Genomic DNA, 19,231 nt, shown 5'->3' with positions numbered 1-19,231 from the left:
AAGCCTATTTATTGAATCATTCACAACCCATTTTACTTTTGTAATTTGACACTTTCTGAGATAAACAGGAAGTGTAATGCTGTCATATAGTGAAAATCAATGGAGATCTGCTTTGAGCTAGATGTTTATCTATGGGTTAAAATCATGAAACATGAAGTAATGATGTAGTTTACTGATCTCTGTTAGTTTAGTTGCTGCTGCACTGAATGTGCAATGTCCATCCCAATATAGTAATTATGAAAGGAGTCTTGCTCTTATACTAAGAACATGTTTATTGCATTCACTTGCTCAGACAGTCTGTCTAAAATGACTTAAACATTCTGGTGTTCATGCATTAAAGCTCTTATGTGTTCACAATGTACTTAAAAGGACACTCCACTTTTTTTGAAAATATGTCCATTTTCCAGCTCCCCTAAAGGGTAAACAATTGATTTTTACCATTTTGGAATGCATTCATCTGATCTCCGGGTCTGGCGGTGGCACTTTTAGCATAGCTTAGCATAATCCATTGAATCTGATTAGACCATTAGCATTGCGCAAAAAAATAACCAAATAGTTTCGATATTTTTCTTATTTAAAACTTGACTTTTCTGTAGTTACATCATGTACCAAGACCGGTAGAAAATTAAAAGTTGTGATTTTCTAGGCTGATATGTCTAGGAACTATACTCTCATTCTAGCATAATAATCAAGGACTATGTTGCCATAACATGGCTGCAGCAGGGGTAGTGATATTACGCACTGCCCAAAAATAGTCCCCTGCTATTGAAAGTTACCAAGGGGAATATTTTCGGCTGCTGTGAAGAGTCAAGTTTTAAATATGAAAAATATTGAAACTTTTTGGTTATTTTTGAGCGTGATGCTAATGGTCTAATCCGATTCATTGGATTATGCTAAGCTATGCTAAAAGTGGTACAGCCAGACCCGGAGATCAGCTGAATGGATTGCAAAATGGTAAAAATCGCATGTTTAACTCTCGGGGAGCTGGAAAAGAAATATCCCTTTAATAAACATACATCTAATTTTACAAAACGTTTCTCTCACAAATCCATTTTTGAGCAATATAACATGGCGCATCATTCCATCCTGGTCTAATAGACTCAACACAGTTCTCAGATATGTTGCCATTGGGTTCTCCAGCTGCCCAGAAACTGAAACAGCAGATAATCATTAGAATGATCATGACTGTGAGAATTATTTATTGGATAATAATTAATTTAAAGATTTCTCACCTATAGCTCAATGGGTTGCCATCGACCCATCTCCATGTGCCCTCTACGTCTCTGTCAGACAAACCAATCCAGAACCTTTCCCCACTAGAAATAGTCTTGCGGCTAATGAAATCCTAAGATCAAAAACAAATAAAGTGTATACAGTATTGTACTTGTACTCATACCCCCACCCAGTTCCTCTCACTCACTTCTTCCTCTGTGTTGTTAATGATGATCAGATCTCCTCCTCTCTCTCTACAATACCTCCTGCTCTCATCCCAGGTCTTCATTTCAGTTGAAATGAAGTACGAACTGAAGTAAATCCATTCATCTGTTAAAGTAGTCAATTTAATGAGTAAACAGCGGGGAGAGGTTTCTATTATAGTTAAAAAAGGACAAGGGATTATAAATCTCAATTTAATGAGTAATTCTCAATTCCCCTCATAACTGAACAAGTTGAACAATCTATAAGATTTGATTGTTTTTGGTTTATTTATACTTGTATATCTATGTCTAATTGGAACATCTAAATTTATATAAATTGCTACAATGTTATTTATCATTACCAACAAATAAACTGTGCATTGATCACTTTCACTGTAAATGTGTCAGCTATGAATATCTAGCTAGTATTTTAAAAGCGTTCAAGAAATGTTTTATATCAGAGTTTCCGCATTATTATCTATATTTCCATTACCCTATTTAATGTGCATTTTGATGTATTGGATCAAATAAGAGCAATAGAAATAGTAATATTGGCGGTTATACGGCATCTAACCTTTAATAAGCAGATCAAAGACACTTACCCGCTTTACTAAAATTCTTCTGAAGTTCATTGTTCTCCATCATTAGCCAATTTCTCTCATTAGTCAGATTGTCAATCTTAACTCTCAGCTGATCTTTATCTTGAGTCAACTTCACACTGAGCACTATGACGGCAGTCAGTAGGACGACACACAGCAGCACCAAACACACAGTAGCAGATCTGTAACATCTCATCTTCACTAAGGACAAAAAACATAATGTTAATCTCTCGGGGTGGAAACTAGCAAAAGACACGTGCGTCGCGCATTGCGCTGCACTGCGCCGGGTGTAAGATAGAGCCCAAAATGTTAAACATTACCTGTGAGTTGTGGTGATGGTGTTGTGTTGGAATCTCCAAGCTTTCTTCTAGTGTTTTCATAGATCTGAGCAGTACTCTTTTCTCCATTTTCAGTGACCATTTTCAGTGTTTCAAAATGTTAAGTTGCTTTATAAAATATCTCATTCACCGTATCAGTGTAGTCCAGATGATAACAGAGCAGCAGACGAATCCTACTGAGCACTGTTGTACTATTCGCCTGTTAATGAGGCAGGTTTAAATTCATCAAGGAACTTGAATAATTGTAAAGGAAGTAATTTTACATCAGAATTAAAGAAAATGGGTTCCAACAATGTATTGCGGTTTAACTGAATATATTATGGGGTGTGCAGACTTCCCAGTTTCTAACTTAAAGCCCCATATTGTAACAAACAGAAGGTTCATATATATTTAAATGTATATATATATGTGTGTGTGTGTGTGTGTTTGTGTATATATGTATATGTTAGAAACTGGGAAGTCTGCCCAGCGCATAATATATTCAAGTTAAACCGCAATACACATTGTTGGAACCCATTTTCTTTCATTCTGCTGTAAAATTACTTCCTTCACAATTATACAAGTTCCTCAATGGATTTAAACCTGCCTCATTACTCACACGAATAGTACAACAGTGCTGATGTTAATAATAATAATTATAAAATAAAATTATATAATTTACAATTTATTTATATATATTATATATTATTTATATTGTATATTATGTATATTATTTACAACACAAACACTCTAAAATGTTTTTACATTTCTACTCAGCATGTGTTTTGTCAAAATTTACCCATAATGTGTTAAAAAATAACCTTGCTATTGCAGTGTGGTTTTTAAATAATATTTTTAGCGTGGGGCAACTCTCAGATGAGGAAGGTTGCAGTCAAATGTAATGTAGTGACACATGCAGGTGCAGACTGTTCAGTGGGACATGACTGGGTCCTCTTCATAATTAGATGTTTTAAAAAATTTTTTTATTATTATTTGAGCTTCATGTTATCTTTTCTGGACCGCCTGGTAATAAACAAGTACAAAAAGAGTCATTAAGTAAGTTTATCAGCTTGCGTATACTCTAGCATATACAGGGGCGCGGGCGCCGCTAGCAATTTTGAGCCCTATGAAAGAATAAGAGGTTGGGCCCCCTACCAGACCCATTTCGCACCAAATAATCAACCAATTCAAAATCTTTGTGTGCAATTTATTAATACAGACTAATTTCTTTTGCTATTGTTTTGACCACAATTATCAGTATTTATAGAGACCTACAATGTGCAAATATAAATTTTATTGAAAAATACAGTACAGTACAGTTCTGAAAAAAAACAAAATTTTCTTAAACAAAGATTTAAGATAATTGTGACCATGCCTGTGAAAACCCAGCTGAAGTATTTATTTGTGGTTTACTGTTTTCATCCTAATCATCCTACATAATGTAAAGAACATTTTGTTAAAAATAAACTTGATATCTTTGAGTAATGTCATGTCAGCGATTGAAATCATAGTGAAATTAAACTTGAAATCAAACTGTGATGCTCTTTATCTCACAAGTAGATTTGAGCCTTTAGTCAGATTTTCACAGGCAGTCTCAGTAACACTGTATGCTTGAGCTGTTACACACACACCAAAAAAAAAAAAAAAAAAAAAACTGGCAAACGACAACATTTACTTTCTGCCTCAAATAAGACTGGGTCAAAAATGTTTTACCAAAGCTTGCATTATAATTATTATCATTATTTATAAGGTGCAGAGCCGATCCACTCTATACGCAGGCTACGCGAGCTGCGAAGGGCCCCATACCACTAATGGGCCCCCTTGTTCTTAATTTCATACAGCGCTGCACAGACCAGCTGGCGAGTGACATCATTGTGCAATGAGAGCCATTTGAAATTATAACAAGCTGTCTGATCTTCGTTGTCAGTCCATCTATGAAGCTCGGCATGTGGTTGACGCGCCTATATACGTCTTCATTCGAATTTGGTTTAAAGATATCCGCCCGGTGCAGGAAAGGCAAGGGCCGTGAAGGTGAAGGAAAAATATTTAGAACACATTAAAATTTTAAATTCCTGTTTAGTCTTGACTAACCATGCAATGGATTTATAATGAAAATCCCTAGATTCAGTTTTAGTCCAGTGTGTTTTGTTAGAAATGCGTGTTCATATTAATATACAAAAAAAACGTCCTGTGGTAAAATTACATTACTCCATCTACACCCGTAAAACTTATCCCCTCCGAATTATGGTTTTAGCATATACACTAATTTGATCACAACATAGGCTACCAGTTACTCCATATAATACTCACATTGAAACACACACTGCAAAAAATGATTTTTAAGGGGAAAAAATCTTAGTTTTTTGTATTGTTTTTAGTAAAAAAAAAAAAAATCTTAAATCAAGATGCTTTTTCTTAATGAGCAAAACGATCCAAGAAAATAAGTCTAGTTTTAAGACCAAAAATATAAGTGATTTTGTGCATTAAACAAGCAAAAAAACATCTGCCATTGAGGTAAGCAAATTTTTCTTGCATTTTTTATTTATTTAGTGTTTAAGAAAAATTTTCAAGATTTTTTAGCTTACCTCATTTGCTGATTTTTTTGCTTGTTTTAAGCACAAAATCGATTAAATTTGATATTTTTGGTCTAAAAACTAGACTTATTTTCTTGGGTCGTTTTGCTCATCAAGAAAAAGCATCTTAATTTAAAAGATTTTAGATATTTTTACTGAAGACAAGACAAAAATACTAAGATTTTTTTTTCTTGAAAATAATTTTTATGCAGTGCACACAGAAATTTACAATAAAATTAATTCACTCTTTATTTATTAGACTGTATCAAGTGAAACAAATGTTATTTGCATAGTCATAATATACAATGGAAATAACGAAGTTTTGCTGTGGAGAAACTGTGAGTTTTGACAGATCACTTACTAAATTTAATTCTGCTAAAACAGATTGTCTAAAAATGTAAGTTGTTTCTCTTTAAATAACTCATTTAATTTTTTTCTCACAAATCCATTGCCAAGTTTTAGTACATGGGTAATCAGCCCATCCTGGTGAATAGTTTACAGCACAGTTCTCTTCTGTTTCACCATTGGGCTCCTTTCCGGAAGTGTCCCAGAAACTGAAACAACAGATCATCATTGGATATTCAGTAATGTTTTCTGTGTGATATTATACTGACTGTGAGAGTTATTTATTAGATAGTTAATGATTTCTCACCTAGAGTTCAATGTGCTGTTATCAACCCATTTCCATCTGTCCTCTGCATCACTGTCAGACAAACCAATCCAGAATGTACCAGAAAATTTGCTAACAAAATCCTATGACAAAACAAAACAACATTTATATCACAATGATGCTATGTTTTCATCTAGTTTCTTTTACTCACTTGTTCCTCTTTGTTGTTAATGATGACCAGATCTGCTCCTCTCTCTCTACAGTCTTTTCTGCTCTCATCCCACATCTTCGTCTCAGATGAAATGAAGTACAAATTAAGTTGACAGTAAATCCACCCATCTGTAAACACAAACAGTTTATTAGCAGCTGAATCTTTAGTGTTGTTCAGTTTACATGTTGTTTTGTAATATTACCATGGATATGTGTGTGTAGTTCATCTCTATCCTGATTCAACTGTTCATATAGTTTAGTGATATTATTGTACTTGGCTATGAATTCATCTCTCTCTTCTGTGATGTTTTTGTTCTTGATGTGAAACTGGTGATTGTTTGTAATGATCAGGACAAACAGCACGATGACTGCAGTCAGTAGAAGAACAAACAGCGACACCAAACACACAATAGCTGATCTTCTCATCCTCAAACTTTCATTTTCTGAAAATAGATGACAAATATGATGTTTATCTATTAACTTAACCAGCTCGCATAAACTGAGAACATGTAAACTCCTATAACATTTGTGCCTTTAAATGTTTGTCTTATTTTGTATCTTCATGTGAGTATATATGTGACCCGTCACGGAAACCAGGGACTCAAGTCGGCAGCACAAGTTTCGAGAAAATGAGAAACAAAGTTTTTTTTTCGAAATTTGTGATTTTCGTTTTATTGCAGAATCTGTTAGTTGAGATCACGAAGAAGCCTCTCCATGTTTGAGATAGCAGTTTTTGTATATTTAAAAGCGTACATTTTGCGGTTAAAATAGGCTTGTTTTTCCGGAGATTCTAGCGTGCAGCGGGGGGCGTCATTGTCTGTGTGTATATTTACATACTGTATAAGCTTGTGTTTTCGCCTCCGCCCCCAAAGGGAACAGCGTGACTACTAAATAAGGATAGTTCGCCCAAAAATGAAAATAATGTAAGTAATGACTCACCCTTATGTCGTTCTAAACTCGGAAGACCTCCGTTCATCTTCGGAACACAGTTTAAGATGTTTTATCGTTAGATTTAGTCCGAGAGCTTTCCCCTTCATTGAAAATCTATGTATGGTTTCCATGTCCAGAAAGTTAATAAAAACATCATCAAAGTAGTCCATGTGACATCAGTGGGTCAGTAAGATTGTGTTGATGCATCGAAAATACAGTTTGGTCCAAAAATAGCAGAATTACGACTTTATTCAGCATTGTCTTCTCTTCCGGCTCGAGCGTGAAGTCACGTGACTGTAGTGACGCGCTGCCCTGTTCCTCAGATATGTTTGCTAAGTTTTTTTTTTTTTTACTTATAGCGTGCGTCTCCCCAGACTGTAAAGCTCGGGCGCACAAAACAAAAGAAAAATAAAAGAAGCTGGGGCGGAACAAATTACAGTCAGCCGTATCGTACGTCAGCCGCGTCACTGACTTTATGCGGCGCCGCAGTCGGAAGACGTCAAAGTACCGCGAGAGCTCTTCAAGAAATCTTACGGAGTAGTTTAATTTCAACTCGCTCTCGCGGTACTTTGACGTCATCTGTGTGTCAGTTCTTGCAGCGCAGCATGAGTCCAAACACACAGAAGTTACACAGATATCGTTGTATTCTTCATATAATTGGCTACATGTTTTGTCTATCAATATTTTCCATGAAGTCATTGGCTGATGGAGGAACGAGCGAGCCATTGGTAACCTCTCTAAAGGATGTCACGTTTTCGACGGCGCTGTTTGGATGATCTATTATAGTACTTCCCTATTTTAAATACAAACTTTGAAGGCGGGTTCATGTGTTTAACGGAGTGTAAGCTCATATACCCTTACATGTTACGATTTAAATAGTCTTCAGATTATATATTATATTGTATTACCAGACATTCATGCGAAATCTGATGTAAACAATCTATATTTCACGGATTATACGCATTTGTGGACAAATATGGTCATTGGATAATCTGAAACATGACTGGATTCGACTTGTGATCCCCACAAAGGTAAAAGAGTCATGTTTATTTTTGCGGGTTGTCATTTGGTCATAAAATACTACATATGATGCTAGAACATCTCAAAAAGGGTTTTACAGGGGGCATGGCTTAGCTAAATGAGATGTAAATGAGCCCTATTGTCTCCCCCAGCTGAAAAGAAGAGTCCCTTTCGTCTCGATTTTCTCGGTTTGAGTATTTCTGAGTTCCTATATTCAAATGGCCACAACTTCTCCAAATCTTATCAGATTTCCATGTGTTACACATCGTTGGAAAGCTTAGAAACTGCACTTTCAGAATCTGTGAATAACTCAAAATGCCCAGATCCGACTTGTGTCCCTACTTTCCGTGACTGGTCACATATATTAGCAGAAACGCAGTACCTGTGTGTTTAGGTGGTTGGGTTGTTGTTGTTGTGTTAGATCCCTCCATCTCTTTCTTGTGTTTAAGGTCTCTTACGGTCTCTGCCGTTATGTAGATATCTAAAGTATTTTCTTCTTTTTCTTCTCTGTCCATGGTTGAACTTGTTTCTATGCTATCCTTCACAATACCAGACATTTTATGTAATCGTCGCAGAACTAAAATTAAGTTGTAATAATGAGATAAACCTCTAACTAGTACATAACTAATACCTCTCCTGGGGTGTGTGTGCCAAGTATTTATGCATAAAGGAACTACTCTGTAGAAATATTAATCTGTAAAGGAACTTACTGCATGTAGGAACTTAACACAAAACAAGACAAACAGAAGACTTACAAAGGATCTGATCATAGAAGGTTAATAATTATAAAGGATTACATAACTCACTTTTTGCAAGGCCATATGAAAAATATCATATAATTTATCATCAAAAAGTTTTTTTTTTCACTAATTCCATTCAAAAAGTGAAACTTGTATATTATATTCATTCATTACACACAGACTGATGTATTTCAAATGTTTATTTCTTTTAATTTTGATGATTATAACTGACAACTAAAGAAAATCCCAAATTCAGTATCTCAAAAAATTTGATTATTATTTAAGACCAATACAAAAAAATAATTTTTAGAAATCTTGGCCAACTGAAAAGAACAAACACGAAAAGTATGAGCATGTACAGCACTCAATACTTCATTGGGGCTCCTTTTGCCTGAATTACTGCAGCAATGCGGCGTGGCATGGAGTGGATCAGTCTGTGGCACTGCTCAGGTGTTATGAGAGCCCAGGTTGCTCTGATAGTGGCCTTCAGCATATCGCATCTTTCTCTTCACAATACCCCATAGATTTTCTATGGGGTTAACGTCAGGCGAGTTTGCTGGCCAATTACACAGGGAACAGGGATCCCATGGTCCTTAAACCAGGTACTGGTAGCTTTGGCACTGTGTGCAGGTGCCAAGTCCTGTTGGAAAATGAAATCTGCATCTCCATAAAGTTGGTCAAAAGCAGGAAGCATGACGTGCTTTAAAACTTCCTGCTATACGGCTGCGTTTACCTTAGATAACACAGTGGAATTACACCAGCAGATGACATGGCACCCCAAACCATCACTGACTGTGGAAACTTTACACTGGACCTCAAGAAACGTGGATTGTGTGCATCTCTGTTCCTCCAGACTCTGGGACCCTGATTTCCAAAGGAATTGCAAAATTTTAGCCTAGAAATCTAGACGCACCCTAGCGGCCGCAAAATCTATTTGCTGCCAGGGTTTAGTCTAGGCACTCACAATACACTTAACAGCTCCAAAAACCAAAATTTGGTCAGGCCAATCACATCGTGTGTAGCGTCTGTGGGGCGGGCTTAACATGATGACGACAGAGCTGCGACGGTTCCTATTTGAAAACTTCGTTCTTCGTTGCTCTGATTGGTCATAGCGCTATCCTATTGCGTGCAGAGGCATTTTGAGGGACAACCTTATATCCCGCCCCTTGCATTGAGCCGTTTGTGTGAAGAGTTGCCAGACCTTACATCTTGATGTAGGTCTGGCTAACCAGGCTAGCAAAATTTACTTTCACCAGAGAACATAACTTGGACCACTTTGTTTGGTCTTTGAGATGCTTCTGACGCTGTCTGTTGTTCAAGAGTTGCTTGACACAAGACCTGCAGTCCACTTTTTGTGAATCTCCCCCACAGTTTTGAATAGGTTTTGCTTCACATTCCTCTCCAGGGTGAGAGGTGGTTATCCCTATTGCTTGTACACTTTTTTCTACCACATCTTTTCCTTCCCTTCGCCTCTCTATTAATGTGCTTGGATACAAAGCTCTGTGAACAGCCAGCCCCTTTTTCAATTAACTTTTGTGTCTTAGCCTCCTTGTGCAAGGTGTCAGTGGTTGTCTTTTGGACAACTGTCAAGTTAGTAGTCTTCCCCATGTTTGTGTAGCCTACAGAACTAGACTGAGAGACCATTTAAATAACTTTGCAGGTGTTTTGAGTTAATTAGCTGATTAGTGTGTGGCACCTGGGGTCTTCAATATTGAACCTTTTCACAATATTCTAATTTTCTGAGATACTGAATTTGTCTGTCAAATTAAGTAATGGAAAATGTAATTACTAGCCATGGTGAATATGGTTAAAAATCTGAGAGGAAAGTCTAGACTCCAGCTTATTCATTACCTCCAGTGCATTTTCTTTGTACATAGGAAAGATCAAGTCACTTTAAGTTAAGACATCTTAAACATGCATTTTAGACTTAAAGATGCAGTGTGTAAATTTTTGAAACGCATAGAGAAGCTGCGTTAGCCGCAAATGGAAAAACATGTCATCGTTGGAGACAACTTAGTAAAAAAGTTTGTCCGTTAAGGGCTTCTGTAGAAACATGGTGGCACAAAATGGCGACTTTCATGTAAGGGGACCCTCGGTGCATGTAGATAAAAACATCTCATTCTAAGGTAAAAAACATAACGGTTCATTATGAAAGATCTTTATACACCCCGATCATATAGTTTTATATATTATTTTGCATTTCTGTCAAGAGATCCTTCAAAAAATTACACACTGCCCCTTTAGGCCTTGTCTGTGAAACCAGGCCTGGAAAAAAGTACTGTCTCATGTTACGTGTCACATTTCTGAAGACAATACTGTATGTAAACATCATCTAAAACATTTAACTTTAAACGGTTCATTATGATGAACTTGGAAGAAAATTTGGCTATATTAACAATTCTCTTTCAAACACTTACAGTATCCCTGTATGTAGTTTAATATGAAGCTGTTATTGATCATATTCATTGATTCATAGACATTGACTTTTTTGACAAATGTGACTTGACAGGGGTATTAAGCAATGCTCCTCAGCTACACATCATTTAATACTTTACCCATAAAATGTGAAAAGGCTCTGGCATGGTGAAATCTGTGGGACTCACTGATCTAAATAAATGACTGGATTGCGCATAGAGCGCTTAACATATCAGTGAGAGGTGAAGCCATCGCAGAATTCGAGCCGCCATCTTGGTATTCCCAATCAGTAGAGGGCGTCATTGACCTGCATTCAAAATCATGATGTAAATTCACCCGGTTTACAGCGTATCAGTCATACAATATTACGTTTTAGGATATGTGTATGTAAATTAATTGTTAATTCTGATGTTATTTGCATGTTTATGGTTTAATCGAGCAGGATAAGGAATTTATAGAAAACGTTAAGGTGGGTGTGTCTGCTGCATTCTGTTAATGACACAGATATAAATAAAGTTTTTTGACATTAAGACACACAGTCAGCATTAGTTCTTCTCTGAATAAGTTGTAAAGTAAAGAAAACTTTTGTGCTTTTTATAAGGAAGACTCCAGATATAAAACCGGAGACTGGAAAAAGCAGTGTTTTATCATTAGAATCTGATCTTATTCATTTAAAAGAATGTTTGGGCATACCAACATAGCGGCGCGGAGGCTTCACAATTGTGACATCATGCGCAATCCAGGAATTTATATAGATCAGTGGTGGGACTGCATACTGAACACAGTTCCCACAGTAAAAGAGGAACTGCTTAGCAACAAAGCATACTGAACGCTTGTTGTGTGATCATTTTGAGTTTTTTTTTTTTCAAATCAGCTTTAAAAGAATAAAGTAAGGAACTTCAATCACAAAATTTTACAAACCACTACTGCGACTTGCAGTCAAAGAACCACACACAAGTATGTACTGTTGGTATATTTTATCTTTTAATAAAAATTAAACATGTTTGTTGTCATAAAAGTTATTGTGATTTTACTGCAATGAGACAGATCTGAACTGTAATAACAAATAATGAATTGAGTGTTACAATGTAACTAAATTAGTCTTTTGTTTTGTTTTCTCAGGAATTAAAAAAGTTCTTGCTTCATGTAATATTTGTGAATTTCTTCAAAGTGAAATGATGAACTCCAGACTCTCATCTCTGATCCTGCTGTTACACATTCAAGGTATGAACACTATTGAGTGCACTACAGTTTAGTTGATGTTGGAGCAAGTAGATGTACCAAAGCTTTCTTCTTTAACCTATTTTATCACCTTCCTTTGAAAGAGAATTGTGTCCAATAAATTGTACTGCAGTAGATCAGCAAAGCTTGTGAATGTTTCTCATTCTGGTTTGATTGTTTCAAAGTTAATTCTTCATACATAGCTGTGCAAATGATTCGGTGAAGCAACATTTAAAAAAAAGGAAATTCTACAACAGTTTCCATAACTCACTAACAAAAATACATGTATTGAATGTGCATATTATTTTTGTAACAAATTAATTAATTAATCACCATTGTGCATAAATTGTTTTTCATACTTAAATATTTAACTATTAAAGGGATAGTTCGGCCAAAAACGATATTAAACACATGATTTACTCACCCCCAAGCTGTCCGAGTTGCATATGTCCATCGTTTTTCAGACAAACACATTTTCGGATATTTTAGAAAATATTTTAGATCTTTCAGTTTATTAAATGTAATGTTACGGGGTCCACCCATAGTCCACGTCCTTCAAGTCCAAAAAAAGTGCGTCAATCCTTCACAAATTAAATCCAAACGGCTCCAGGATGATAAACAAAGGTCTTCTGAGGGTAATCCGTGCGGTGTTGTTGTAGAAATATCCATATTTAAAACTTTATTAACGAAAATAAATACCTTCCGGTAGCGCCGCCATCTTAGACTCCTCTGTATTCAGGAGAGAGTATTAGCGTAGTGTACGCACTTTTCTTAGAGACGTATGACAAATTCGGAGGGTGGGGGCACAGAGCAACAGCAGAGTAGCCTCCGTAGGCTGCGTAAGCTCTCATCCTGAATGCGGACGCGACTAAGATGGCGGCGCTACCGGAAGGTAGTTAATTACGTTAATAAAACTTTAAATATGGTTATTTCTACAACAACACCGCACGGATTACCCTCAGAAGACCTTTGTTTATCATCCTGGAGCCGTTTGGATTTAATTTGTGAAGGATGGACGCACTTTTTTTGGACTTGAAGGTCGTGGACTATGGGTGGACCCCGTAACATTACATTTAATCAACTGAAAGATCTAAAATATTTTCTAAAATATCCGAAAATGTGTTTGTCTGAAAAACGATGGACATATGCAAATGCTTGGGGGTGAGTAAATCATGGGTTTAATATCGTTTTTGGCCGAACTATCCCTTTAAAACTATTCATTTTAAAACTTGAAGTTGGTCAGATTTCACCTAAATTTTGCTGTACTGTCCATAAAGTTACATTTGGACAATTTCATGCAAATGTCAACCTTATCATGACAAGTTTTTACCTCAAGTTTTTAACCATACAGATGTCTTAGATGTCAATATTTGGTGGTTTAAATGCCCATGCAAAGTCTTGGTTTAAAAGTTTGCAAAGTTTTCAAAGCATTTTTTATTATTATTTTAGTTAAGTAAGTGCAAATTTCAGAAATGTCACATCCATAACGGAGATATTCCACGCCCATAATGTTGTTTTTTCCTCATAAATGTACTTTGTTTGATATTATTGCTTATGCTTATGGTTTGTGCCTTTTAATTCACAGAAGTATGTTGTCTCCTGAAAACTTGTGTCGTTTTTTGCCATATCCATAACGCATGCCTGTTTCCCTCATCTAAAAAAGAAAACATGATTATAGACTAATATTTTTCTGATATCTGGACTATCATCAGGGGTTTAGGAAAATATAAACAGATTGTTGGATATATAAATAAATCCATTATCAAAATAAATGAATTAAGTTTTGACTGCAAATGTCACATAACTAATGCTGTAATTGCTCATTTACAGGATATAAATAATATATACTGTATTTTGTAATATATTAAAATATTAATAATAAAATATTTTTTAGGGTCCCTAACATTGGACAACTTCCCTATAAGATGTGATGAACAGAATATTTGTGCTGTGACAGGGGAATGGTTGAAACTGAAGTGCTCTTACTCAAACATCAACATCAAAACTGGGTTCTGGTTCAGCCAGAAAAAGAAAACAAACTGGAGAAACAAAGATGAACCTGAAGATTTGACTTTAGATTCAGATTACTCAGGACGAGTGGGTCAGAGGATCGCAAACACTGAATCAGAACTCACAATATTTGATCTGAGAGAGAGCGACAGTGGAGAATATCAGCTCATGTTCATTATGAAGGATGGAGTTAAACATCTCAGCTCAGTCACAGTCAATCTAACAGTCACAGGTACATTTACATTCTCATCAGTCCAGTTCAACTCTTTTCATTTCTCATCTAATGTAAGGTAGTCCTGTGACTCTTGATGTGTAAACTTTAGAGAGTGTTGCGCTACTGTGTCTCCTACTGTAGTCCATTAACATACGTTTGGCGAATAGAGCAAGGGAAAACAATGTTTTTATCTTGGGCGACATATATGTTTGTGCTACACCGTTTGGAATTCGTCTGTGTGTGTGCGCGCGTTTAAGGGGCACTCAAAACTGCACATACAGAGAGATGCGTTTCAAAAAGCTTGCGAACATAAAATCTTTCTGCTCTTGAGAGTACACAAACAAATTGATCTCCACCATATTCTTTTTCTAACAAAACTTTGGTTAATGTCTTAAGTGTATGTATAGACAGTTAGAAACCAGTCTGTGCTTATTTGGTCTTAAAGAGACAGTAACCTCAAATTAATCCGTCACACCCCTAATGTAAGGTTTTGCTTATTTAGTTCAACAGGTGAGGATGAATCCTGAGTCTACAGATGAAGTAAAACTGAGCTGTGATTCTTCCTGCAATCTCATATCTGAAAAGAAGTACTACTGGTACAAGAATGGACAACATGTAAAAGGTGAAAAATCTAAATCTATATTTGTGTCATCCAGTGGAAACACTGACAGCTATTACTGCTCTACAAATGGCAATCCCTCCTCATCTGTGTGTGAGTGAAACATTTACTGTAAATTTACTGATAGATTAACTCTTTCCCCACCAGAATTTTTTTATGATTTTCACAAAAGTTTAATGCCTCGCAGAAAATGCTCTTCTTTAAATATATAAACATACAATATATTAAATGAAAGAACAGACCCTCTGCTTTAAAAAAAAAAAATAGTTCTCTTTTGATCACCTCTCAAATATGGTTAGGTTTTTTCAAAAACACCAAATTTTGGGTAAAAAGCTGAGATAATTGCATTTTTGTAAAGGACTTTTGATAGAAATCAGATGCAGAGCAATCCTCAAAACTTAGACAGACATACAGCTATTTGCCCTAGGGCGATACTTACGGGGTTTATAATAGCGGTATTGCAGATTGACAAGATAACTCGTCAATGGCAGGGAAAGAGTTAAAGTGGAAGTGCAAAAACTGTTCATCCACCCCTAAATTCATACAGATGTTTTAAATCAATTGTTAATTTTACAGCAGTGATTTGTGACTCTTTCAGGTCTTTCTAACAGTGGCTGTTGGGGTGTGACTTACACCTCTACAAGAGTTTGTGCTTTAGTGGGATCAACAGTAGATATTCACTCTTCATACTCACATCCCACTGGATATACAGTAGAGAAAACAGACTGGTATTATATTAACTTTGATTCAAAATTCAAAGATCTGCGTGAAGATCATCAGTTTTCTGGTCGTGTGGAGTTTTTGGGAAACACACTGAGAATCAAAGACGTCAACACGAGTGACTCTGGTCAATATCGATTCAGGATCATCAGTAACACATCAGATGAATTTTCAGATTTTCCTGGAATCTTTCTTAGAGTTACAGGTAACTGCTCATAATAAACTCTCTGTAAAGTTGCATTCACTGAATAGGTTGTGTGTGCGTGCATGAAGTTTATATGTATGTGCGAGTGTTTTTATGTGTTTGCGTGTGTACATACATAGCCTTGGCATTCATATGTCATGCCCCACCAGTTGAGTAAATCGACAAACTATTTAAAGCCTAATTCTTAAAAGTATTTCATGTGAATTCTCAGATACACAGGTGATAAGCAGACCAAACCCTGTGATAGATGGAGAAAAAGTGATTTTAAGCTGTTCAACCAACTGCACTCTGGATAGCAAACATACTTACATCTGGTATAAGAATGGACAACAGGTAACAGATGGATTGAGATTATTAAACAAGCTGTACCTGGACTCAATCAACAGTGTGGAGATACAAGAGTATTCATGTGTTGTAAGAGGTAACACAACATCTCATCATACATCTGACTTTAATACACAATGATTAAATAGATAGGCAAGCTCCGGTCCTTGATTCTGATTTATTCACAGCTATGACATCATCACTGAGCTACTTTCAGTATTACTAAATTTGTGTTTTTTTTTTCATCAGAAACAATGAACTCAATCCAAGCAATCTTAGTGTTTGGTCATCTCACAGTCTGTCTGCTGGTGTTTCTGCCCCAGTTTCTCATTTTAGGAGCTCTATGGATGTGGTAAGAAAAAAGTAAAATTCAAAACTGCACAACACACTGTGGATATTTTGATATGAATTCAGATTTAAAGACTTTGAATAATGGAGTTTAAATTCTGATCCTACAGGTTTTTCATCAGCATGAACAAATTAAAATCTAAAAACAGAACTGATGACAAACATGAAGAGGTGAGAAATTCTGTATATAGAGAATCTTCTGTAATACAATAAACTAATGCTCAGATTTTATAACATCATCTCTTTCTGTGTGTTAGACTCAAGTGGTGCACATCTGGTCTGTGTGTAAATAAGCTAAGCTGCTGTAGTGATGTCACAACTCTCTATGACATCATCACCTCTAAAAAATCATCTCTCAGCAGAGACATCATTTCACATACAGTAACATAATAATGACAAACTGTAACATTTCAATGCCTTAATCCTGTAAAAACTTTGCATCTTTATACAGACGATACTGCAATCTACTCGATTACATCTTCACTAAATCAGGCAGTTATTGAATTCTAGCTTAAAACTGCTAATCTCTTTGCATGTGTTTTAGTACTTATTGCTTAGAAAAATATGAGAGGACTCTACAATGTCTAAATCTTGCAAAAACATTGTACAATTTCTGATCAAAACACAAAGATGATCAAGATTTATCTTTATGAAGATGTGATTATCTACTCTTGAGCACACTGTAAAAAATGCATCATTTTGTCAAATCAACATATATGTTATGTTACTTTAACTTATAAAAACTAGTTGAAATGGTTTAACTTAGTTAAGTTATTGTTAAACTACCCTGCTGTACACAACTCCTGAACTCACTTGTCTTTTCTGTGCAATAAAAACGTGCAAAACATTTTGCATCTGAGTGCAAAACAAATGTTTGTTTAATTTGACATTTTTTGGGGTCGAGACAACTAAACTGTGACAATGACTGCATCTGAAAGCTTATGCAGCTGACTTGTTGCCTCGCTGATGTTGTGGAAAAAATTCTGAATGACAACATTAATACTTTATATAATGGTCAAGATGATAAAAGTTGACGATTTTACAAGATCTTGCAGTGAATTTCCGTTCCAAAGCTCAAAGCCCTTCTATGTTGTCTCAGTTTTTATAGGTGAAAAGGTCAACTCTCATGTGCAGAACATTTCAAACTTCCTCTTTTGTAATCCCACATATTGCTTAAAAGAACCACTGATAATTTAATGCTCTCTTTCACTTCTGCTTACCTGGGTATGCACTTTCTATTTTGCAAGTTTACTGGATTGAACTATCTCTGTCAAAGCCTTTTTTACGTTTAAAGGGGACATACCATAAAAATGCGACTTTATCCATGTTTAAGTGCTATAATTGGGTTGTTGCACTCTTTCTGAAAAGAAGTTTCTCCATGTTCACTGTGAGGTCCATTCTCTTAGACTCACACTCACACTATCCAAACCGCGCTAGGGCGCGTTTGACCCCCAAAGCCTGGTTTGTTTGACTAGTGTGATCACTCTGTTCCGTGCCCGGGCGCGGATTGTTTAATCGCGCCGCGGCCGGGTTGCAGAGGTGGGCCGGAGCGCGGTTCACTTGGGCTCAGGCGCGGAAGGCTGTGGTGTGAGCGCAATCGCGCAATTCAAAAGGTGAAGACGTCAGTTGCGAGACCACTCACGTTCATCTGCCTCCGTAAAAACCTTTTGCTGCGAGCAGCGGGGTAACGTGAATGTCCGAGCTGCACACGTGACAGATCAACTAAGCAATATGATGACATGTGAGAGGGCTGTCTGTAATCGCGCACCAAACGACTCCGAATAAAAAGCACAGACTTATCATTACGGTGGGTTCCAGTGTTAAGAGAGCGCTTTACTTTCTGCTTTTTTCAAAACAATCGCATCTTAATGACGAAAGCGCGCCTGGACTCGGATCGATTAGAAGTACAGTGTGAGTGCGTGCACCTGGGGGAGTAGGGAGGGGTGACAATCGCGCTGGGGCATGGTTTGGTTTGGTTTGGATAATGTGAGTGCGCCCTAAGAGACCGGTTGTCATGCTGAAAACTATTTATTTGGGGTGTGTGCTTATTCGATCTTCATGCCTTGCTGCTGCATTGGCCTTACGCTAGTTCACTGGACCCATTTTGTTTCCAAAGGAATGCGGAGCGTTGGCATGTTGTAAATAAATAAAACATCGCTCTATTAAATGCTAAATTTGCTAGGATCCTGTGAATTGTCTCAAAGGGTAATCAATCCCCCGATCTTGACAAAGGCAGCTACGGCCCCTTTCTGCTAAAACAGAATGTGTTCAGAGGAATTTTAATTGTTAATTGACCTTAATTTTGTCAGTCAGGTTTTCACATGATTCTTTGGATCCCATTGCCGTTTCCCCAGGATCCTACAAAAGGACAGTCCCTCATCCCTTAATACTGGCGGGGCAGGATGTTGTCTCAGTATTTATAGGTGAAAAGGTCAACTCTCATGTGCAGAACATTTCATACTTCCTCTTTTGTAAACCCAGATATTGCTTAAAAGAACCACTGACAATTTAATGCTTTCTTGCACTTCTGCTGACCTGGGTATGCACTTTCTATGCACATGCTATTTTGCAGAGACACAGGATGTTCACTAGACTAAACTATCTCTGTCAGAGCCTTTCTCACTGTTAAGCAATCATCAAAACACTTATAAACATTTCTGAGTTAAATAGCAAATGAACAGATACAAGTTTAAGTGGACAATATATGAATAATAAAAATCCAAAATATTTAATAAGCCACA

General features: G+C 36.5%; 2 protein-coding genes and 1 long non-coding RNA gene across 3 annotated transcripts; 1 reads left to right on the top strand and 2 right to left on the bottom strand.

Annotated features, from left to right (window-relative positions):
- Positions 1–925: 925 nt before the first annotated feature.
- Positions 926–2,511, bottom strand: LOC135741268 (CD209 antigen-like protein C). Its single transcript, XM_065259915.1, has 5 exons — positions 2,335–2,511; positions 2,018–2,215; positions 1,421–1,542; positions 1,233–1,345; positions 926–1,151 (listed from the first exon to the last, which is right to left on the bottom strand). Exons 1-5 carry the CDS (start codon positions 2,432–2,434, stop codon positions 1,025–1,027), a joined length of 660 nt encoding a protein of 219 aa, XP_065115987.1. The 5' UTR covers positions 2,435–2,511; the 3' UTR covers positions 926–1,024.
- Positions 2,512–3,876: 1,365 nt separating this feature from the next.
- On the bottom strand, positions 3,877–8,189 carry LOC135741062 (uncharacterized). The gene is made up of 6 exons (XM_065259706.1): positions 8,057–8,189; positions 5,928–6,167; positions 5,726–5,853; positions 5,557–5,657; positions 5,370–5,458; positions 3,877–3,947 (listed from the first exon to the last, which is right to left on the bottom strand). The coding sequence occupies exons 1-6, from the start codon at positions 8,187–8,189 to the stop codon at positions 3,877–3,879; spliced, it is 762 nt and encodes a 253-aa protein (XP_065115778.1).
- An 8,224-nt stretch (positions 8,190–16,413) lies between these two features.
- LOC135741194 (uncharacterized) lies at positions 16,414–17,066 on the top strand. Its single transcript, XR_010529363.2, has 3 exons — positions 16,414–16,494; positions 16,601–16,661; positions 16,748–17,066. It is a non-coding gene; the product is annotated as an uncharacterized lncRNA (long non-coding RNA).
- The last annotated feature ends 2,165 nt before the right edge of the window (positions 17,067–19,231 follow it).

The sequence above is a fragment of the Paramisgurnus dabryanus genome, chromosome 24 (genome assembly GCF_030506205.2).
Source record: "Paramisgurnus dabryanus chromosome 24, PD_genome_1.1, whole genome shotgun sequence".
NCBI lineage: Eukaryota > Metazoa > Chordata > Actinopteri > Cypriniformes > Cobitidae > Paramisgurnus > Paramisgurnus dabryanus.
Note: the sequence above shows the minus strand (reverse complement) of the source record. Positions and strands in the feature narration are given on the sequence as shown.